The 21627-nt window shown below is 36.6% G+C and overlaps 5 protein-coding genes across 9 annotated transcripts; 1 reads left to right on the top strand and 4 right to left on the bottom strand.

Annotated features, from left to right (window-relative positions):
- Positions 1-9: 9 nt before the first annotated feature.
- LOC125587459 (RHOMBOID-like protein 6, mitochondrial) lies at positions 10-2051 on the bottom strand. Of its 2 annotated transcripts, none has more exons than XM_048758014.1 (5): positions 1669-2051; positions 1216-1443; positions 970-1133; positions 728-891; positions 10-603 (listed from the first exon to the last, which is right to left on the bottom strand). In XM_048758014.1, exons 2-5 carry the CDS (start codon positions 1431-1433, stop codon positions 238-240), a joined length of 912 nt encoding a protein of 303 aa, XP_048613971.1. In that variant the 5' UTR covers positions 1434-1443; positions 1669-2051; the 3' UTR covers positions 10-237. The 2 variants fall into 2 exon arrangements, with proteins under 2 accessions (XP_048613971.1, XP_048613970.1); XM_048758013.1 differs by having other exon boundaries at positions 1655-2050.
- A 254-nt stretch (positions 2052-2305) lies between these two features.
- LOC106433601 (E3 ubiquitin-protein ligase At1g12760) lies at positions 2306-4408 on the top strand. Of its 2 annotated transcripts, XM_013874428.3 has the most exons (5): positions 2307-3115; positions 3265-3384; positions 3465-3597; positions 3676-3849; positions 3943-4408. In XM_013874428.3, exons 1-5 carry the CDS (start codon positions 2511-2513, stop codon positions 4114-4116), a joined length of 1206 nt encoding a protein of 401 aa, XP_013729882.3. In that variant the 5' UTR covers positions 2307-2510; the 3' UTR covers positions 4117-4408. The 2 variants fall into 2 exon arrangements, with proteins under 2 accessions (XP_048613969.1, XP_013729882.3); XM_048758012.1 differs by having other exon boundaries at positions 2306-3115; positions 3465-3849.
- A 1308-nt stretch (positions 4409-5716) lies between these two features.
- LOC106433599 (bifunctional UDP-glucose 4-epimerase and UDP-xylose 4-epimerase 1) lies at positions 5717-8465 on the bottom strand. Of its 2 annotated transcripts, none has more exons than XM_022700262.2 (9): positions 7857-8465; positions 7490-7539; positions 7260-7395; positions 7077-7178; positions 6560-6850; positions 6404-6485; positions 6232-6314; positions 6042-6133; positions 5717-5955 (listed from the first exon to the last, which is right to left on the bottom strand). In XM_022700262.2, the coding sequence occupies exons 1-9, from the start codon at positions 8052-8054 to the stop codon at positions 5871-5873; spliced, it is 1119 nt and encodes a 372-aa protein (XP_022555983.1). In that variant the 5' UTR covers positions 8055-8465; the 3' UTR covers positions 5717-5870. The 2 variants fall into 2 exon arrangements, with proteins under 2 accessions (XP_022555983.1, XP_013729879.1); XM_013874425.3 differs by having other exon boundaries at positions 6623-6850.
- A 240-nt stretch (positions 8466-8705) lies between these two features.
- Positions 8706-10747, bottom strand: LOC106433600 (protein PARTING DANCERS). 2 transcript variants are annotated; one of them, XM_013874427.3, is made up of 9 exons: positions 10577-10747; positions 10018-10145; positions 9843-9934; positions 9655-9750; positions 9490-9584; positions 9369-9409; positions 9182-9265; positions 8878-9044; positions 8706-8800 (listed from the first exon to the last, which is right to left on the bottom strand). In XM_013874427.3, the coding sequence occupies exons 1-8, from the start codon at positions 10641-10643 to the stop codon at positions 8895-8897; spliced, it is 753 nt and encodes a 250-aa protein (XP_013729881.1). In that variant the 5' UTR covers positions 10644-10747; the 3' UTR covers positions 8706-8800; positions 8878-8894. The 2 variants fall into 2 exon arrangements, with proteins under 2 accessions (XP_013729881.1, XP_013729880.1); XM_013874426.3 differs by having other exon boundaries at positions 8706-9044.
- Positions 10748-12688: 1941 nt separating this feature from the next.
- LOC106433592 lies at positions 12689-16149 on the bottom strand. Its single transcript, XM_048758011.1, has 13 exons — positions 15752-16149; positions 15037-15682; positions 14814-14949; positions 14611-14731; positions 14435-14524; positions 14059-14355; positions 13807-13986; positions 13640-13726; positions 13488-13559; positions 13312-13398; positions 13129-13236; positions 12988-13056; positions 12689-12889 (listed from the first exon to the last, which is right to left on the bottom strand). The coding sequence occupies exons 1-13, from the start codon at positions 15956-15958 to the stop codon at positions 12815-12817; spliced, it is 2175 nt and encodes a 724-aa protein (XP_048613968.1). The 5' UTR covers positions 15959-16149; the 3' UTR covers positions 12689-12814.
- Positions 16150-21627: the final 5478 nt, after the last annotated feature.

Below are 21627 nucleotides of genomic sequence, written 5' to 3'. Positions count from 1 at the left end.
CAGGAGAGGAGATTTTTTCATTGATGGATGATATAAAAATCTTACTACTACATGAATTATCCTTAAACGTTGTTCCAATACATATATAAAAAAATGGTTCACATATAAATCAAACTATCAAATAATCCACTCAATCAACTTCAGTTACAGTTAGAAAAACAATAGGAGCAACACAAAAAGGACATTAATTAACCACCTTTTTAAAAGAAAGAAAAAAACAGTAGTGATGTTTGAAAATCAACAAGTCCATCTGGACGTCTCGATACAGTCTAAGTGATGGCACCATTTGCAAAGTTTGTTCCCATTCTCTCCTTTGAGCAGCATCACAATCCCAACCGCTAGACCGGCTACGACCAAAACAGCAGCGATAAAGAACAACAAGTACTGACAAGGGTTATACTTTGATCTGGCACGAGGAGCACCGTACTGAGAAGGAGAGTTGCCGGACTCTTCCCACCCGTACTGAGGCCTGACCAGTAGTACAAACCCGAGGAGAAATCCGGTTAAGAACCCACCAATGTGAGCAAAGTTGTCGACCCAAGGAAGCAGTCCTATTGCCAAATCGATTGCCACGATGAACAAGACTGTGAACAAAGCTGCCAGCTGGTAAAATTCAGAAAACTTTGTTAATACAATGCAAAAATGCAAAAATGCAATGCTAGTGATATTGAGAAGGAACGTGACATATTTTTTTCTTTGCTAAAAGGAACATGACATATGGGTGTACCTTGTTGGCGTAGATGGTCCAGTTGGTGAGAAGCTCGGATAACATAGCTCCAAGGAGTCCAAGGAGAGCCCCTGAGGCACCAACGGAGATATTGTTTTGAAGGAAGAGTGCCGAGAGGATGCTTCCACCAAGTCCCGCTATCAAGTAGATAAGCCCCACTCTTACTGCATTTTACGAGACATGAGAATGACCAACGAATAGAATATGAGAATGAGCTTTGTGTAAGAGAGAAAAGGACTTACTGAATCCAAACTGCTGCTCAAGGCGGAAACCGATGAGGACCACATTGAACATATTAACAATGAGGTGAATGACACCGGCGTGGAGCCACATAGACGTGACTAGCCTCCATTTCTCATTACCGTTCACGACTTTGCTCCGATCCAAAGCTCCCATTTTCTCCAATCTGTAACCACAATCGTGTTGTAGCATGGAATCACTACAATCCTCAAGCGTCAAAGGATTCAAGAAACAGAGAAAAGGCTTACGTGGAAGAAGATGGGCCCAAGAGAGGGTTCTCTCTGAGAGGCTGGAACGAGAACCTACGGAGAAACCTTGGCACGCAATCTCCGTTGGCGCCAGCAACCGTCTTGGGGCAGTCGTTGATGAACATGGCAACGATGAAGACGGCTATACAAGCCAAGACGATGACCGGAGTTAGCCATGCCGTCCACTGGGTGTTCCCTATGTTCTTCCTACTCGGCATGGTCTCTTCTCTGTACGTACAAAAGAACAAAACACAGAGTTTTATTAAAATCAATAGATCAAAGACAACAGATATTGAGACAGCAGGAAACATCAATGATCAGAGATTCAGAAAAAAAAAAAAAAGTCTTTTAACATTTAATTCTCTTTTTTCTGAATTTTGGAAAAAAAGAGAATTAAACCGTTGAATTCGATATAGCGTAACGGAAACAATCTATTTACCAGAGTATACTCACAACGTTTTATTATCTCTAAGAGAAATAACGTTCAAGGAGTTTTGGTGGTGGTGGTGGTGGTGGCAAGGCAGCTTCTCCTTCAAGATGTTTACCTTTCTGATCAAAATCTCAGACTTGAGAGGAAATAAATCTCAGACGTGAAATCAAATTGTTAATGTTAAATAATATTGATTTATTAGTTTTTTAAAAACGTATTTCTGTTATCTTTATAGTTTGTTGAGAATATAAATATTCGTGAGGGAGAAAAAGTCTACGGGTGAGGTGTCATTAATAACTCTACTAAAATAGACTCTCATGATAATGTGCCTGCCACTATTCATTTTTAATAACAAAAACAAATGGGATACAGTCGCAAACCTGATTTGGATTTAACCACGTCCAATAACAAATCCGGTTTACTTTTTTTTTTTTTTCTTTTTTTGGTGAACACAAATTCGGTTTACTTAGAACATGAATTTCAGACACATTTATTTGTAATATAAAGTTAATAAAATAAGTTTATAACCCATCCGTACGTTTATCCGAAATTAAAAAAAAAATGAAATAAGCCGCGTACACTTGTCCGGTTGTTGACTATTGACTAATGGACCACATGAATGATTTTAAAAAATTCAAAAAATCAAAATATTCACTGATTCGTATTCGTCGAAAGAGATTTTCTGTTAATTTCTCTAAATCATCTTTCTTCATCATCATCATCATCATCGTCTCCTCTCTCTCTCTCTCTCTCTTTCCAGCTCGATCGAAACCCTAGCAATCCCAATTTCGATTCCTCAGATCGAAATTTCATCGATTTAGTGTTTTTTTTTTTGTTGGGAAAGAAGCTAAGAGAGAAAAAAAAAATGTCAACGGAGAATAATACCTCATCGCTGCCACCACCACTGTCATCAGACGCCATCGATCCAGCGCCTCTGCTTCTGAGCGGCGACGAGAACGAGGGAAGCAGCAGCAACGGAGGAGAACAACGGAGATCCTCCGTGAGGAGACCGGGGCTGAGGGAAGCCGCGAGGCTGCTGAGCCGCGCGAGCAGCGGCGGAGGGCGCGCGATGCGGGAGCCGTCTATGGTGGTGAGGGAGGCGGCGGCGGAGCAGCTCGAGGAGAGGCAGAGCGATTGGGCCTACTCGAAGCCCATCGTGGTGCTGGACATCGTGTGGAACCTGGCGTTTGTCTCGGTGGCTGGGGCTATTCTGGTGATGGCGAGGAACGAGCATCCCATCATGCCGCTTAGGGTTTGGCTCTTGGGGTATGCGTTGCAGTGTGTGTTGCATATGGTTTGTGTGTTGGTTGAGTATCGGAGGAGGAACAGGGTGAGGAATAATAGGACTCCGAGATCACCTTCTTCCTCTTCCTCTTCCTCTTCCTCCATGGAGGAAGATGCTTTGGGTTCGAGGAGGAATTCACATGAGGAGGTCTTGTCTCTCGGGCAGATTGAGAACGAACGCAGCAGGTAGATAGAGTTTTTGGTTTATGTGATGATCAATTTGTAGTGGTTTCTTAGCTAAAGTATCTATCTTTCTGCTCCTTGATGCATTTTATAATCTAATTGAGGGTAGTAACTAGTAAGTTCCATGCTCTCATTTACTTTTTACAAAGCAGTGTTGCAAAGCATCTAGAGTCTGCCAACACAATGTTCTCATTCATTTGGTGGATCATTGGGTTCTACTGGGTATCTGCTGGTGGCCAAGAGCTGGCGCAAGAATCTCCGCGGATCTACTGGTTTGTTTCTTTCTTCCGTCTTTTAATATTCATAAGTGTGTTAGTCTTCTTATCATTTCTGAATGCCTTGCTTGTTTCAGGCTGTCTATCGTCTTTCTTGGTTTCGATGTGTTCTTCGTTGTCTTCTGCGTTGCGTTGGCCTGCGTTATTGGCATTGCTGTTTGCTGTTGCCTGCCATGCATCATTGCAGTTTTATACGCTGTTGCGGATCAGGTACTTCTCATTGCCAATTCATCTTATATCCTAGCAAGTCCGCTGCGTTTTGCTCTTTGTTTTAACGATGAGAAACAGGAAGGGGCTTCTAAAGAAGACATTGAGCAGCTCACCAAATTCAAGTTTCGAAAAGTTGGTGGCGATGTCAACAAACACGGTGGTGATGATGAAGCCCAAGGAAACACCGAGGGAATAATGACCGAGTGTGGTACAGATTCACCTGTTGAACACACTCTTCTGCAGGAGGATGCAGTAAGCATACAAACAATTCACTCTTCTCATCTTACAAATCAGATACTAGATAGATTACGCTTTTCTGATTCTTGTGATTATGCCCATTTATAGGAATGTTGCATCTGTCTCTGTGCATATGAAGACGGAAGCGAACTAAGGGAGCTTCCTTGTGGCCACCATTTCCACTGCGCATGCGTAGACAAATGGCTATACATTAACGCGACTTGCCCGCTCTGCAAATACGACATCCTAAAGAGTAGCAACTTGGATGGTGAAGAAGTCTAGAACGAAACAGCTTTAGCTTATTCATGACCCCCACACAACATTTGATGAGGAAACTTTGGGGTCCAAAGGAAAAACACGACTGGTGTTTTTTTATATATGATGCATTGTTTGTGATATGATATCTATATAAATGATTGATTATACTTTTGTTTTTATTTTTTTTGTATTGGAAAAGAATCAGGTCTGTACATGTATATCTCTATCTATTTTCACTTGCAACCACTTTCTTGTATTAACATTCTGTGTCGACCTCGAATTGTAAGAGATTTTCATGATCATAGATCTTTCATAATCTAAAGTCTTGGGATTTGAAGAACAGAGAGGCTGACATGATGTGGATAAAGCTATTTTATTCATTGAAGTAGGAGACCTGTTCGATACATGAAAAATAAAGCAAACACTGTATGATGTGTATAAACACTTTTCTTTCATATTGAGTGATTAGAAGTGGATTGATGCATTGTTTGTTATTATGATATCTATACAAATTATTATACTTTTGTTTTTATGTTTTGGATTGGAAAAGAATCAGGTTTGTACATGTATATCTATCCTTCTTCCATTTGCAGCCACTTTTTGTATTACCTCTGTGTTGACCTCGAATTGTTAGAGATTTTTCATGATCATATTGACCATTTCATCATCTGGAGATTTTGATCTTTGAGTTTGTAAGTTGTTCGAGGTTCAAGTCTATAATAAAGTAATGGATTGTCATTTTAGTAAGCTAAAAAGGATGTTTGAAAACAGGTAAGAGATTACATCCATGTGTGGACTTGGCAGATGGCCATATCGCTGCGCTAAGATTGGTAACTATCTCAAATATTAAACTGTTAAAAAGAGTTCAGTTTTGTTTTGATGGATTCTTACTCAGAGATGTGTTGGTTTATATACCAGGCTGTACTGCTTACAATCTAGGGACTGGACGAGGAACGTCTGTGCTAGAAATGGTTGCAGCTTTTGAAAAAGCTTCCGGCAAGGTAATCAACACAGCGAGTCAAATCACAAGGGTGAAATATTGTTTTTGGAATGTTTTGTTTTAAACATGGCTGAAACGTGAACACATTCGTTGCAGAAAATACCTATCAAGCTCTGTCCAAGAAGGGCGGGAGATGCAACTGCAGTTTATGCTTCAACAGAGAGAGCTGAGAAAGAACTTGGCTGGAAGTAAGTTCAACTCTTTCACCATGGCCTTAGACTTTTGGGATTAAATGGTTATCAAGTGAAATTTAATTGGTTTCAATTGTAGCAAAAAGTTTGCCATTGGTTTTAACGATGAGAAACAGCAAGGGGCTTCAAATGACAGAGTGTGGTACAGAGTGTGGTATATGTGATGCATTGTTTGTTATTATGATATTTATATACAAATTATTGTACTTTTGCTTCTATGTTTTGGTTTGGAAAGGAATCAGGTCTGTACATGTATATCTATCTATCTTCTTTCATTTGTCACCACCCTTTTGTAATACCTCTGTGTTCACCTCGAATTTTTTCATGATCATATAGACCTTTCATCATCTAGATATTTTGATCTTTGAGTTAATAAGTTGTTCGAGGTTCAAGTCTAGAACAGTCTTGGGATTTGAAGGAAAGCGAACTGAAATGATGTGTAAAAAGCTATTTATTCAATGAAGTAGGAGTCTGGTTCGATACATGGAAAAATGAAGCAAGCGCTATATGATGTGTATAAACACTTTTCTTCTATATTGAGCGATTAGACATGGTAGATACGAAAAACACAGGGAGAGAGTATACACTCAAAGCTTCTTCTGGTAGCCCCATGGATTGTTGTTTGCCCAGTTCCACTGATCTCTGCACATCTCATCAACTCCGTATTTTGCCCTAGCAACAATTTAAACCAATTAAATTTCACTTGATAACCATTTAATCCCAAAAGTCTAAAGCCATGGTGAAAGAGTCGAACTTACTTCCAGCCAAGTTCTTTCTCAGCTCTCTCTGTTGAAGCATAAACTGCAGTTGCATCTCCCGCCCTTCTTGGACAGAGCTTGATAGGTATTTTCTGCAACAAATGTGTTCACGTTTCAGCCATGTTTAAAACAAAACATTCCAAAAACAATATTTCACCCTTGTGATTTGACTCGCTGTGTTGATTATTACCTTGCCGGAAGCTTTTTCAAAAGCTGCAACCATTTCTAACACAGACGTTCCTCGTCCAGTCCCTAGATTGTAAGCAGTACAGCCTGATATATAAACCAACACATCTCTGAGTAAGAATCCATCAAAACAAAACTGAACTCTTTTCTCACAGTTTAATATTTGAGATAGTTACCAATCTTCGGATCAGCAAATAGCTTCCTCAGCGCAGCGATATGGCCATCTGCCAAGTCCATCACATGGATGTAATCTCTTACCTGTTTTCAAACATCCTTTTTAAACTTACTAAAATGACAATCCATTACTTTTATTATTATAAAAAAAGCCGTACAAGGCTAGCGTTTTCAACAAGCATCAGAGAGCCTGGAATTTCGAGATGTGATTTAAATTTTACCGCACTGCCATCCTCGGTAGGATAGTCATGTCCGTAGACATTGAGCTCAGGAAGACGTCCCACAGCCACTTGTTGGATATAAGGCATGAGGTTATTAGGGATTCCCTTTGGATCCTCACCAATTCTGCCACTCTCATGTGCTCCCACAGGATTGAAGTACCTCAGCAGAACAATCCTCCATTCTGGTTCCGCTGCGTGGATGTCTCTAGCTATTTCTTCAAGAAAGAGCTGCACAATAGAAAAGTTGTGAACACACCCTTGTTTTTAACAAACTGAGCATTGTCATCTTTGTTAGGCTTAGTAAAAGTTTCTTGGATCAGACAGGGTTTCGAAAAAAGTCAATGCATCAAACTACATTTGAGCCAATTTTCAAGATTGTGGATCCACAACAAAAAAGAGAGAAGCCAGAGAGACCCGTTTAGAAAGACTCAAATTCAGATGTGCAAAAATTTACCTTAGTACGGCCATAAGGATTCATTGCTTTCAATTCAAAGTCTTCCACGCATGGAATTTTCTCAGGTTGTCCATAAACAGTTGCAGATGATGAAAACACCATCTGTATACTCCAACAACACACCAATGTAAATCAACAAGGAATTAATGTGTGAATTAAACACTTCCGAGAATCATATCTAACCATTTTGCAGTGGTATTTTGCCATGGCCTCATATAGATTGATTGTTCCCACCAAGTTATTGTCAAAGTAGCGACGAGGGTTGCCAACACTTTCACCCACAGCTTTAAGACCCGCAAAATGGATCACAGCATCGAATCTGTTACATCACAAGAAAACGAAATGAAGCCAAGCGCCATCAACGCCCAAAATATTTTAAAACTTTGAAGGCAAGAAAACTAACAATAACATACCTCTGCTTGGAGAAAAGTTTCTCAATATCCCCTTTGTTTCTTAGATCACCCTGTAATCAATCAACACCAAAATTTTAACCAACCACCACAGAGAATGCAATCCAACAAACAATGTTAACAACTACAAGTCTACAGGTCATAGAGAAAGACTTCAGTTCGTCTATTTTCTTGTGAACAAAACAGCAAACGAAGAAATAAATTCAGATTCATTGCTTGAATTACAGTTAAGAGAATTGAAATTCTCTGTTTCAAACTCAAACTGGGCTCTAAACAAAGCCAAAACACACCAGCCTCATCAAACCAAGCAAGCAAGTAGCAGAAGTACAGCTTCACTATACCAAACCAAAGCAAGAGAAGTAGTACTTACCAGATTAAACTCAAGCTTATTTGAGAGATCAGGACCAACGAGCTCCCTAACCCTATCGACGGCTTCGATAACAGAGTTATCAAGATTATCAATGATCGAAACCTTAAAACCCTCTTTCAGAAGCTGAACAACAGTATGTGTCCCAATAAATCCAGCGCCACCAGTAACAAGAATGTTCTGCTCCACAGAAGAACCCATTTCCACGAACTCGAGAAGTTTCGAGAACAAAATCGAAACTTTCTGCACTTTTAAACTATCCCTTTTGGATAAAAGAAAAGCAGAGGAGAGAGATAGATCACAGCAAACAGAGCAGATGAATGAGACAGAGAGATAAGACGCAAGAAAGTTGGGTCCTTATTTAATGAAATTTTGTAGCTTTCTTTGACAAGTGGATAAGAACGCACGCAAAGCTAAGAAAATGGGAAAGGAGTGGGCTCAAGGATGTTTTTGTTGGTTTCTATACAAAAGCGGCAGTGATGATAATGACAACGATGATGATCCACGTCATGATGCCTTTGATTCCTCACTTTTCAGATACGATGTTGGATCGTGAACTTTGTCTTTTTGTTGCAGTTTTGTATTTTTAGTCTATTTTTGTAAATGTGAAACCTAGTGATGACCTAGTTTAGGATTGATTTTCCACGCGTTATTGATTTCTTTTTCCGGTAAATAAAGTTTTTAAGTAATCTTGCTGTCATTCACTAAGCATCATTTTCTGTTACTGACATGGCATGACGCTACAAGTTGGATAATGACGTTGACCAATCAACATCTCTTGCACTGGTTTTCTAGCCGACATTATCTTAATAGATCTATGCTAACTTTACGATAAAATTTGATGACCCCGAGTGAAGAAGTGAACCATTTAACATACCCGGTAGTGGCTCCTGTAGGTGTATGTATTGTAATTACAGCAGAGAACTACGAACAGTTCTTGAGAGAAACTGTTACGGCCAAGAACAATATGGTTAAGTTCTAAGACATTATGACGTTTATCTTTAGCCAAGACTTGTGATCTTACAATCGTTCTCGCTGTCATCAGTTAAATTTGGGACTGAGATAGAACTCGGGATCCTGGAAAAACCTGCTGAGACTATCAGCCTTGTCGGAAGAGAGATCTGTGTTTGCCAATATGTCTTCTTTGGATGTTTTAGCGGCTGCTTCGATTGAACCAATAGCTAGGTATAGCTGTAACCAAAAGGTGACATACGTAAGCAGGACTTATTGTGAAGCGGTTAGAATCACACACGCACAAGGTAAGAGTTTGAAGTAAGAATCAAAAATGGAAGTTTTATTGTTTGAACAGTTCATGAGTAAAACATCACCGAGTTTGCATCATGTTTGTTAATGTTGGGTATGGAAGTGAGAACTCTGATGAACGTGTCTGTATCCTGGACAGCTCGCTTTCTCTTCACATGACAGGAAGAAAAAAAAAGAAGAGGAAGCTTTAGAGGTCGCCAAAGCAAATACTGAAAAAGATTCTTAATAACGAGGGGGTCTTTGAAGACCTACCTCAACCTTGACCTTAGACGCCACCTTCTGTTGCTTGCACACTGCAGCTCAAGTTTCAATCAGTTGATCAGAAAAGCAGTAGAGTGTATCTAACTAACACTAAACGATGAGGTTTACGTACTCCCGCGTGAGGTAGAAATCTTAACAATCTTCTCGAATCCCATCTCAGGATCAGTGACTAGTACAAACGCAGGTTTCCCAAACTCCATCTCATATCTAATTGAAAAGCTTCATTTTCAGCAAAGACAAATACATGCAAAAGTGATAAGATGTGTAGGCCACTCACTGGAAGTAAGACCGCATGAAAGAATCATCCTGTTCTTTAGTTGAAAGTGTGGCAACAACGTAAAGTCGCGCAAACTGCGCTTTCAGCCTCTTGACTCTGCATCAAAGTTTAAGAAGACAAAAGAAATCAGAGAGAAAAAAAAAAAAAAGACAGACTAATAGGAGACCAGAGTTGAAAGTAATAAAAACCTGTTGAAGATGGAGCCAACATTGCAACAATCATCCCACTTGGTCACAAAAACAAAAGCAATAGAGACGCCTCCACAGTTGAAGATGAGATCCTACCGCAAACCAAAAAAACAAGTGATTCTTTTAGCTACTACCTGAGATTGAATCGTCTAAAGCAGAGGGAAGGGGTACATACAGGGGAGATGGAGACAAAGTTAAGCCTGAAAGAGTTTGAGCCGAGAAACGCGGATATGAAACTGATCAGGGAAGGGTCTTGCTCATCTTTCCACGCGTTGCTCATTATACAAACACCAGCAGCACTCCCTGACATACATCAGAGCATCAACTTCTACTACATTAGTAATTTCATGTAAACCTTGGCTTAGTTTACAAAAATCATGCCATTTCTGGTGTGTATAATCCTATATTCCGCATCGTAGTGATAATCTATGGTGCAAATTTCTACAATTCTAGAGTCAGTGAGCTATAAAATCGCAATCTAACTGCCGGAGTGACACGAATCCCTAGATTCGATTCGATAGCAGCAATCGAAACACACACATCGGCTAATGACGGAGGAGATACGGAGTCTAATCATATCGAAGTAAGCGATTAGCGATTCTGAGATCCGATTCGATTCGTGAGTGTATATAGAAGGGGGAAGGTATGGTGTCTCGTCTGACAAATCGACACCAACAATAGCAAACCCTAGAGACTCTAGTGATGGAGTAAGCTCAGCTAGAAGTGAGTAGTACCTGAGTTCGGGAGAGATGGCGGAGGTTGATCTGTGGAGGGACCGTGGCTTGATCCCGAAGTCGCCATCGACGAATCTCAGAGACTTTTTTTGAAGACGGTGGCAAATTCGACGAACGATGGGAAAGGAAACTGAATTTGAATTATGGTGCTCATTTATTTATTTTGGAGACGGTAATTTTATTTGGCGGTTGATGAAAAGGATGTTTGTTTACTCACTTACTTATCAAATTAAGTTAATTTTTTGTTAAATAGTAGTACAATATGTACTTTGACTTTAATAGTGCGTTCATAATAAAACCTTTGACCGTTTTCTTTTGAATGTTGAAAATAGAAAAATATAGTTTCGTTACAACTAATTAATTGTAATTTGTATCTAACTTTTTGAATCTAAAATTTGAACAGCATTCTGTTTTGCCTGATTAAATGCCAGCAAAAAAAATCTAATCTCACATCTATCATATTTCATAGTCAAATTCATCTTATAAATAGGAGTTTCAGAACAAAAAAAAATTAATGTGAGTAAAATAGACCTTGCATTGTGATTTGTAAACAAAGAAAAATGCGGATGAAAAACTAAGACATCTCTTGAGAAAAACAAGCATATGATTTAATTTGGACACAGACACTATTAATATGTTAAACCCTGTCAACAAACATGATAGAGATTGAATCTATTGACCAAGAAAATCACAATACTCAAACCATTGAATATACTGTTCATAAAATAAAACTGTGAAAATAAAAAGAAAACGAGAAAACAAGTAACACGTAACAAGTATTCATTTACCGTGGTTACAATCCTATAATGAAATACAAGCAAAGATATTGAGAAACTGGAGACTAAAATAGAGTAATATATAAAGCAAAATAGTTGTGCTAAGTTTTTACACATAAAAACGATTCTATCTATTGTGAAGCGGGTTTGGTCCGGCAGGAGCTTCTCTGCCGGAAACTCCATAAATAAGGTCTTTCTTATCACCGGAGTGCACCACCGTTAACATTCTCTCTTCGGCAAATCTTCTCCTCCAGAATTCGTAGAACTCCGCCGTTGATTGCATCGGAGTCTTCGTCCTACCAATATGGCGGCCATATGAGAGATGGAGTCCGCCTAAAAATAGGATCAAGATGATTAGAGATGATGATGTACTCTGCCTCCAAGATTTCATTCTCTTTTTCTTACTCTCTTTCTCTCTGAGGTTTTGGTCTCTTTGATTAAGATCCGACTACTTAGGCAGAGATTTATATTAAAATAGTACAAGACGATGCATGTTCACGATGGACTTGTGGTACAATAAAATACTCGAGGCAAACTGTGAAAAGTCGAAACCAGCCTTTACGTGTTAGAAATATAAACTTAAGTAGACTTTGGTAGATTATGAATTTCAGCTGGTCTAATGATTTATACTTATGTATTTTTTAGTAATTATATATTTCTGAATATCAATTTTCTCGGACTGTATGGATAACTTGTTTTGTTCTAATTTTCTCATTCTGAATTTCTAATAATATAAGAAATCTAATTATGGTTTTTTTAAAACAAAAAACTAAATAATTATGTAATTTTGTTTTGTTTGTTTTGTTTATATGATTGAATTAATATGCGAGGATGTAATTTTCGTTTTCACACACGGCCTACATCGAATAGAAGGGTACTTATGTAAACATATCCCATGGGATCGATGGAGTGCTCGCGTGGAACACCCGTTAGCACAGGCGACGCTCTTTGATCACTCGTTGACTTCTTATATCATTTGTTAATTTAATTTAGCCAGCAAATTATATACTCACAGCAGTACATATACTATTCATATCAAAGTTATAATACATTTTATTTGGCATCTTCTTCACCAGAATTTGTTTTTGACAAATCAAATTGTGTATGATAAAAAAAAAAAGTGTGTATGATAATGATTGCAGCTACATGATATAACTTTTAACAAATATATCCAACGTGTATATTATCTCACACGTTACCTTATCACATTTCCAACGACTAAAGCAGTCAACAAATTTCAAATTTCAATGTTTATAACTCGGCTTTTACGTTTTCTTTGTTTCCGCAAGAACAACAGCCTACATTTTTCTCAGGTTTTACCTTTTCACATCACAAATACTCAGAAAATTGTACACTAGGAATCATATATTGTTCTTGTACATAGTACTACACAAGTCTTTGGGTGATACCCACTTTGAAGAATGAGACAAAACAGCAGAATCATTCATTCATCTACATTCTCTCATTCTACTCTGTTGGTGCAAGACATGATTGTAGTTTTCATCTCTTCTTTGCTCAACGATGCTTCCACAATTAGCTGCAATCAAATAAAAAAGTCCAAGAAAACTGAATCATCCAAGATTCATAATAAATCAAGACAAATTTAGTAGTTCTTTTTTATCTTTCTTTCTTTACCTCTTGCACTCTGTTACCAGCTCGAGCAAGCAGTTTGTATTGGTTCTCAAACATTGGCGCCATGTAAACCTACACAGAAACATTGTTCATAAACTCAACTATTCAAAATTTTGAAGGATTTTGTGTGTTAAAACTGTGTACCTGAAACGTTGGAGCAAGACCTGGGCTCAAGAAGAAACGACCTTTTGAAACAGATTGGATTCCTTCAACCATTTCCATCTCTTTGATTAGAGACTCCACATCAGGCCACTACAGAAGAAAGTTTTTCAGAAACCCGTTAAAATAATGGTTTAATCACATAGTCACAGAAGATCTTTTAATTACCTCAGCGTCAAGCTCTGCAGCTTGTAACTTTCCCAACTGATCATTATCACCAACTACAGACTCTAAGGCTTCTGTTAGAGGATCAGGCTGCATAAAGATATCGGTAAGGGTTAGACTTATATATCAAATGAGATACATACTTCTACAAGGGAAACTTTAATACAGATCTCTCTCACCGTTATTTCTTTTAGTGACAAGAAGATACGTTCAAGAGCAAAATCTAGCTGGTGCACTTTCGCCTCCACAATCTTATAACACCAAACACAAAGAAAACATTTATCAAACAGTTTCATTTCTTGGCAGAGTTAACGCTATTTCATGATATTACCTGGCCGATTTTGAAATATGAAGCAGGGTCCAAAGTAGCATCCCACGAAACTTCTGATTGGTGAATCAATGCAGGGACACCTTCTAGCTGTTTCCACAAAACATTTAAGTTTTCAACACCAATCTATATTAGCAAAGAAGTTACTTACAAAAAATATGTATAAGTACCTCGCAGAAAATACCAAAATAGGTAATTTTCTTGATGCAGCATTTCACAACATCCCCAACACGAAGCTTAGCCATCAGGTTTCGTTTCTTCTCAACCTCCTCTTCATTTTCCCTTGGCCTCATCGAGAACATAAGCTTCCTTGAGCTTCTATTAGCCATAACCACATTCACTTTGATTTTCTGCATTGATTAAAATGTTTAGACCGGCAAAAAAGAAGCACTTCGAAATAAATAACGTTTGAGATATTGAACCTGGCCAACAAAAGAAGATAGGAACTTCTGCTTCTCTCTGTCATATACCATAAGAAGATCTTCCAGCTTCATATCAGAAGAAACTTCTCCATTGACTGCGTTACTAACTTCAGAACCCGCTAAGCTTGAATCTGGAGATGGAGCTTTAACATCTTGACCTCCAATTACTCCAAGGTTTTGTCGGTACAATGATGGATCTACACCTTTTCTTCTCAACCATGATTCAAACGCGAGAAATTTCCATTTTGCTGCCAGGTTCCGGTAGGGCAAGAATCCGATCAAAGATCCATAGGAAACCTGTAAAGAAGAGAAACTGAGTTAATAACCAAAAAGGAGATGAAACCTTAAACTAGAAATGAGTGCAGGTCTTACTTACAGCAAATCCTCGAGTGCTGGAGCTTATTAGCTCAACATCCGCTCGTAGCTCTGTCTTAACTAGAGACTCTGCCTTAATCCAGTCACTTTCCTATCAAATTCATACAAGACGAGCTTATGATTTGCACTCCTATCTTATGAACAAACATTTAGTGAAAAGAGTGTTCGTTCTAAAACCTCCAAGGAAGATCTCGTAGGAGGTCCCTTGAGCTCAATAGAGACCTGACTGCCTTCTTGGTTCAAGGTTACTGGTTGTCCTCTGTTTGAAACTGATGGCTCTGCGGAAGACGGGTCTAATCTATAACAATTTGAACCAGCCAAGTCAAAATGAGAAGAAATGTGAAAGAAAGAACTCATCAAGACACTAAACCGGAAAGAACCTTTGTGGTTTCCCTTGTAAAGATGCTTCCACGGTGGTCTGAGAAACCGGATTCGAAGGAGTTCTCTCGACTGGATCACTGTTAATGGTTTCCTCCTCAGAGGAATCTGATGATGTATCGCTCTCAAGCTGCATTTCTTGATTAAGAAAACAAGCATATGAATCAGCTCCATTTAGAGTATTTGTTAAAAAAAAAAAGCTTTAGTCTTGTCTCTAGCAATTACCAGTTGGAGCAGATGTATCTTCAATCTCAGGCAACTCCACAGCTTCCTCGTCTACGTTCTCAGGCTCAGGCCTCGCTTCTGGCTTCTCCAGAAGAGTATACTCTGAGTACACTACATCTTCCTCCACAGTTAATCCATCACTGAGAACCTTATCTTCAGGACTTTCTTCCTCCGCATTCACACTCACTGGTTCAGGTTTTCTCAACAGCGTCATGTCACTAAACCTCCCATTCTCCCTATCATTCCTCATTTTCAATGTCAGGTTGCGTTTCAACCGCAGCTTAGACTCATCCTCCTCTTCATTATTCACATAATACGAACTCGGCTTTCTCAGTATAACATTAGGCAAAGTCCTTTTGGGAGGAGTAGCAGCAGCAGCGGCATCCAATGGCTTCTTCAGAGAAAAGTTTGGCTTTTTCACCACTGGCTTATCCGAAGCTTCGAACTTGACTCCGTCTCTAGGAACTGGCTTCACCAAGTTCAACCCATCCAGTGAAGGTGAAGTGGGTTTCTTCTTCGTCTTCGTATCTTCCTTTGACCCATCCAAAGGAATCGATTCAATGTCGGGAAGCTTACCCTTGTTCTTGTAAAAAGACTTCTCAACTTCAACAAACGAAGCTTCTGGATTCACTTTCCTAGCCACTATCTGTTTCATCATTTCTCACCCATTAACAACAATCATATCATCGTCACTTTATAGAGAAAAATCTCTCACCTTGGCTAAAGTCAGTTTGGGGTCTTCACCGAGTAAGCGCCCGAACTTGAGCTCCATTTGATCCCATTCGCTCAGCTTCGGCTCTTCCCTTTTCGAAGCAGAGACTACAAACCTCTTGTGCTTAGCTTGTACGTTTCTTCTCAGTCGAACACTAGAAGGAAACAAGACGGCGGCTGAAGCGGATGAGGAGAAGGCGAGGACGTCCATTTTCCGATTATGCCCAGCTATGATTCTAATTTCTCCGAGCTAGAATCATGGGTTCGATCAAAATCTCGAATTTCGTTTTAACTCGAGTGACTGGCTCGACCTCTGTGTGAAGAAGTACAGAGGAGAGAGGGGCTATGGCGGAAGGAGGAGGAGCTTTATCGGTTTAGCTTTGCATATTTTTTCGATTCCTGGTTCTACCAGTGGTGGAAAGACACGTGGTTGATGAAGCAATGACCAAGCCATTGCATTAACGTCTTTCTGTTCTTTAGCTTTAGAGGTAAACTGCTAGTCGTTTTCTTTATCATGAACGTCAACCACTGGTCTTCTTTCTAGTATAAACGGCGTATATTCCCTCAAGAAATGAAGCTAGCCCCACTTAGTTTGGTTAGCGAGGCCCATAAAAAGTTGTTTGGAGAACTAAATTAATAGCGTAGGTGTGGAAGTTTGTGAACACGCATTATATGATTATATATATGATTAAGTGGTTGTCAGCCAATTCGTAAATACAAATATCGTTTCATCTTTGTTGGATTGGATGTCAAAAAACATTTATTTTGGGGCTCTCCACAGGAATTCTTTTCCGGCTTTAATTTTCTTTTTTGGGACGGTGGTGGTATTTTTTTCCTTTCTTGGAATTTGAGTTTTTTTTGGGTGATTGGTGTGGTTTCCTTTTGTGGATCGGCGAAATTGTTGGAAATTTTATATTCCTTGCGAGTTAATTATTTTATTACCTTTGAAGGCTTTTAATCTTTCCTTTCTATTTGACACTTTCCTTTATCTGGTTCTCTTTTACGAAATTCTTGCCCAAGTAAATTGATATGATATCAATCAAAATAATTGCAGAGTACTGCAGCATTAAGAGTAGCTTTTCTGGAGCGGCCGTAGACCTCCTCCCAAGTCTGTCGGCATCGCAACAGCGCTCTTTGGTTCCCCTTATTAGTGTTACGATGGTGGATAACTTGCATACTACGATTACGGCTTTGTCTTTCCATGATGAAGAGCCGGTAGATCTGCCGGACAATCCATGCTTCAGCGTTTTTGAGGAGAATGCTTTGAGTCTTCTAGGAAGGCTTCTTAACCCTACTTGTCAACCAATGGACAAGATGATTGAAACTATGCCAATGGTGTGGAGAATTAACGGCAGGGTCCGTGGAGTAGCTCTATCTAACGAGAAGTTCCAATTCATATTCCAGAGGGAAGAAGATATGGAGACTGTTCTTAAGGATCGGCCTTGGTCTTATAATCACTAGGCAAGGAGCCCGAACTTATTTTATAAAGAATATATTATAATCTATAATTTATAATTTTATATGCCTGATAAAAAATTAAATTATATAAATAATTAAATTTAATTTTGATGATTAAAATATGATTTACAAAGTATTCATATATATATATATATATAGTTTTTTTATAAACCTTAATGTTCCCTTTAATTTTTTTATCAAAACACATATTGCATACAATTGTGTCTTCATCCTTTTAAAGTTTTTTCATACATTTTTCACATGATAGTTATCTTCAACCACTTTTTGAACAAAATGCAATTTTTTTTGCATGATATATAATTTTTTTCCCTATTTAAGACATAATATTAAAGTTATTAGTTTATAATTTTAAACAATTATAATGTATATGTTGGTAATTGTTATTTTGTATATTTATCTACCTGCTTTATTTATTGAAAATGAGTATTCAGAAAATTGAATATTGTAATAAATATATGTTGATTTACGTTAATATGACCCGTCTCATTTATAATATATTTTTTTTAATTTTTGGGAGAGTTCTTATAAAATACCAACACTTATTATATAAACTAACACATTACTTAAATAAAACCAATATTTTTTAAAGCAATCCCACTTTGAGATGAAAAGACACCTTGTTTAGATGAAAAGTTGCAACTTTGACATTATTTAGAGAAAATATACATTTTAGACATTGTGACAATTATTTTTTAAGAAATGCAATTTTTTATGATGAATCATATCCTTATTAATTATAAGCCTTTAACCAAAAAAAAAGACGTATTTTAAACATTTTAACAACTTTTTAAAAAGTAATGCAATTCTTAAAAACCAATGTTCATCTATAACTATATTCAATCATAAAAACTCATGGACATGAACTATTTATATTTTTTTCAAAAATCTATATGAATAGTCATAAATTTTCAGATTATAAGTAATTATTTTAAAATGGTACATTTACAATATATTTTAAATAGACCCATCATTAAAAAAAGCACCCTAATGTGTTATGAAAACCTACTTAAAACATATACAAATTTACAATGAAAAGACTTGATTCTTTACACTAAATTTTAAATAATGAAAAACACATAACCTTTGGATGTGGGGAAACGTTCTTATGACGAATAATCTAAACATTTTTTACAATTCTTTTCAATAGTTACGTATTGAAAAGACACAATTTTAATATTAATTGGGATTACTTTTAAATAATTATAAACACATCTTAAGGATTTAAATATAGAGAATTTTTACTCCCTACACACCAAATCTCCCATATTTGCACTCCATACCATATTTCCCCCAATTTTCTTTCCTCCATCATTATCATTTTCCCTCTATTCTATGGTATCCCACTTTTTTTAGTATATTGAGCTAATTTGTTCTTAAATATATATTTTTATGATGAAAAGATATATTTAAACAAAATTTTATAATTTCAGTAGTTTTATGTTGAAAAGACACAACCTTACATGTTTTATATTTCACATGCATGTTTTCTGAAAACAATTATCTTTTGGCATGAGAATTTAATAAATGTATAAGCGTGAGTGGATTTACATGAATGGTTTTATTGTGAATAAATCTGTAAAAGTGAAACTCTTGTTACATTTAGGTGATTAAAATTATAGATAATCATGTTTTGTTTAAAGAAGATCAAGCGTGTACTTGAAATTGTTTTTGTACTGCACGTCTTTAATTTTTCTGGATTGACGGTTACCAACGAAAAGTTGTGAAAGTAAGCTTTCACATATTAAAATGCATATGCATGTTGACACAAAAAATAAAAAAGTTCATGTGCATAAATAACAAGTGCAGTTTTGTTGTCACCATGTAAGTAAACGTTTCCATGCTCGAATGAATGCACTAAACCTTTTGATTTTAGTAGTTAAAAATTATAAAGGTATTAGGCGGTGATGTACTGAATTGCATTGCATGTATGGTTTTACGTAGTTTATTGTTCCATACGTATTGGGACACATTTATATATAATATTTATTAATTTAAAATATTATATAAGTGTAATATGTCTTTTTTTTTAACTGCTATATAAGAATAATGTGTCAAATTTAAAATACTTCCACTACATTTTGAGAATCGTTAAAAAAATTTATGCAGTTTTTAAAATGTAAAAAACACATCTTTTTAGATAAAAAAAAAAGATAACTTCTACAAAAATTATGATAAAAGACACATTCTTGGTGCACTAAAAAAACACATTCTTATGACAAGGTTTAAGGGGAATGTAGTGAGAAATCTATTCATCAGAAATAAAATTAGTAAGAAGCGAATACATATAATGTTACACTTTATATATAAAATTGTTGTTAAAAAAATGATACCCTTTGCTTGTAATTTTTGCTGAATGAAACAATTTTCAAAGTTGTAAATGATACCCAGTATCTCTCTCTTAATATGGATGGAAATACAATTTAGAAAAGTACCTTTTAGATGTGGAGATAAAGCGACATGGATTATTAGTTTTGAATCACGATTATGTAGAGATATAAACTCAAAAATCTGGATTGGATGCTTTTACAAAATATACATATTTTCTGAAATTGAGGACATCAAACATTGTACAGACAAGTATAGTAGCATTCAACGACTTGGCAAAGTCTTTTTATTTGATCAAATTGTGGAAGAAAAACCTAATTTCGAGAACACATATTGTTCTTCCAGTAACATCATCGACACCGTTGGGACATCACACAAAACAAAAATCTAGATCTACAGAGACTAACCTAAATTCGAGAACACATATTGTTCTTCCAGTAACATCACCGTTGCGACATCACACAAAACAAAAATCTAGATCTGCAGAGACTGTAATCTGTAATTCAAATGACCATATCAGTGGGAGATTTATATTAACAGAAAATTTATCTCAAAACGTTATAACTTATAAGTAACAATTTTTAAATCGTACTGGTTCAAAAGACAATTAACATGGATTCTTCTCAATAAACATGAAGAGAAAAAGATGGTACTAACGTCGTTGTTCTAAAACCCATTGATATTCAATTAATGGAATCTAGTGAACACCCACAAATCGAACAAGACGTAACTTTGATTAATAAGAACTCAGAAGATGTAAGAGAACAAATGGAAGGAGTACAATATCAGAGAGGATGCCATGTATAAATAAATCTTTTAAAGAGGTGCCATTGTTTCGTTAAAAAAAAGAGAGGTGCCATTGTTATTCGAGGGAAGGAGTTGGTTCGGGAATGACAAAAGATGTTCTTTGCTTTAATAAACGAAGACGTCATTTTCTTATAGAAAACTAAATCTTGTCCGTTTGATTGTAGAATTTAATCAAGCCTCACAATTAGATGCAATTTTTTCCTATATAAAATGATAACATCAACGGTTAACAAAAAAAAAACAGGTTTGCTAATTAAGAGATACATGAATAACAAATAAAATTTTGTGTTTGATTTGTTTCTTCAAGATTTTTAATTATGATTTGGCAATACACACAATTTCACAACCCTTTATATAAAGAGTTAAAGGTTGCAATGATTAGTAAACCACACCAAAAGTTGCAATGGTTCATCACTAAAGTTTACCACTATGAATAGTTACAATGGTTTATCATAGTTGTAATAGTTCATTTGTAAATACTACAATCACCAACATGTACAATATTTTCCTGATATTTAAAGTTTCGGACGTCTTAATATCAAATTTTGATTGGTTTAACAATAACAACAATATCAGGAAAATCACGCAATAACATGAATGGATATAAACAAATTTCTATGTGTGGAAAACAAACATTAAGTTAAGACTAATGATTTCATTATTTCGTTTTGGATTTTTAGCTATCCAAACACGTAAAACTCTTCCTAATATTTTTTTGTTTATAACGCTTCATTTGAATGTCTTTTAAAAATCTGTATCCATGTAACTGCTTAGAACTTTTTTTCCACCATTTTATTATTATTAGTAGATTAGTAAAAATTTAAATTTGAAAAATGCATGGGAGGGACTATTTATAGATTTTTTAAAATCTATTTGAATAGTCACAACCCTTCAATCTGAATAGTGACATTTTTCTAATACTCACAACTTTTCACTTCTTATAATATACTTATGAATAGTCACAACTTTTAGACAATTTTTAGAAGGACACAACCTTACAACATAGAACTTTTAGAAAAAACACAATCCTCTACGCATCTTTTTCAAAAGACACAACCTTTCAACATAAGTGAAGTTCACAACCTTATGAATTAATTGAAAAAGACACAACCTTAGAAATTAATTGGAAAAGACACAACCTTACAACATAGAACTTTTAGAAAAGACACAACCATTTACATTTTTTTTTCAAAAGACACAACATTTCAACATAAGTGGATTCACAACCTTTGGAATTAATTGGGATTGCTATTATTAGTAGATTGGACC

The sequence above is a fragment of the Brassica napus genome, chromosome C5 (assembly GCF_020379485.1).
Source record: "Brassica napus cultivar Da-Ae chromosome C5, Da-Ae, whole genome shotgun sequence".
NCBI classification, from domain to species: Eukaryota; Viridiplantae; Streptophyta; class Magnoliopsida; order Brassicales; family Brassicaceae; genus Brassica; species Brassica napus.
This window is presented reverse-complemented; position numbering and strand designations above follow the sequence as displayed.

Coding starts and splice junctions, on each gene's coding strand:
- LOC125587459 (XM_048758014.1), bottom strand. CDS start 1,433: ATGCCGAGTAGGAAGAACATAGGGAACACCCAGTGGACGGCATGGCTA. Junction 1,134..1,215: donor TTGGGCCCATCTTCTTCCAC/GTAAGCCTTTTC, acceptor TTGTGGTTACAG/ATTGGAGAAAATGGGAGCTT. Junction 892..969: donor TGAGCAGCAGTTTGGATTCA/GTAAGTCCTTTT, acceptor CGTAAAATGCAG/TAAGAGTGGGGCTTATCTAC.
- LOC106433601 (XM_048758012.1), top strand. CDS start 2,511: ATGTCAACGGAGAATAATACCTCATCGCTGCCACCACCACTGTCATCA. Junction 3,116..3,264: donor ATTGAGAACGAACGCAGCAG/GTAGATAGAGTT, acceptor TTTACAAAGCAG/TGTTGCAAAGCATCTAGAGT. Junction 3,850..3,942: donor CTCTTCTGCAGGAGGATGCA/GTAAGCATACAA, acceptor GCCCATTTATAG/GAATGTTGCATCTGTCTCTG.
- LOC106433599 (XM_022700262.2), bottom strand. CDS start 8,054: ATGGGTTCTTCTGTGGAGCAGAACATTCTTGTTACTGGTGGCGCTGGA. Junction 7,396..7,489: donor AAACTTTTCTCCAAGCAGAG/GTATGTTATTGT, acceptor GTGATGTAACAG/ATTCGATGCTGTGATCCATT. Junction 5,956..6,041: donor GAGAAAGAACTTGGCTGGAA/GTAAGTTCGACT, acceptor AATTGTTGCTAG/GGCAAAATACGGAGTTGATG.
- LOC106433600 (XM_013874426.3), bottom strand. CDS start 10,643: ATGGCGACTTCGGGATCAAGCCACGGTCCCTCCACAGATCAACCTCCG. Junction 9,410..9,489: donor GATTTCTACCTCACGCGGGA/GTACGTAAACCT, acceptor CTTGAGCTGCAG/TGTGCAAGCAACAGAAGGTG. Junction 9,045..9,181: donor ACAAACATGATGCAAACTCG/GTGATGTTTTAC, acceptor TTTTGGTTACAG/CTATACCTAGCTATTGGTTC.
- LOC106433592 (XM_048758011.1), bottom strand. CDS start 15,958: ATGGACGTCCTCGCCTTCTCCTCATCCGCTTCAGCCGCCGTCTTGTTT. Junction 13,237..13,311: donor CTGCAGAGCTTGACGCTGAG/GTAATTAAAAGA, acceptor TTTCTTCTGTAG/TGGCCTGATGTGGAGTCTCT. Junction 13,057..13,128: donor GTCTTGCTCCAACGTTTCAG/GTACACAGTTTT, acceptor GTTTCTGTGTAG/GTTTACATGGCGCCAATGTT.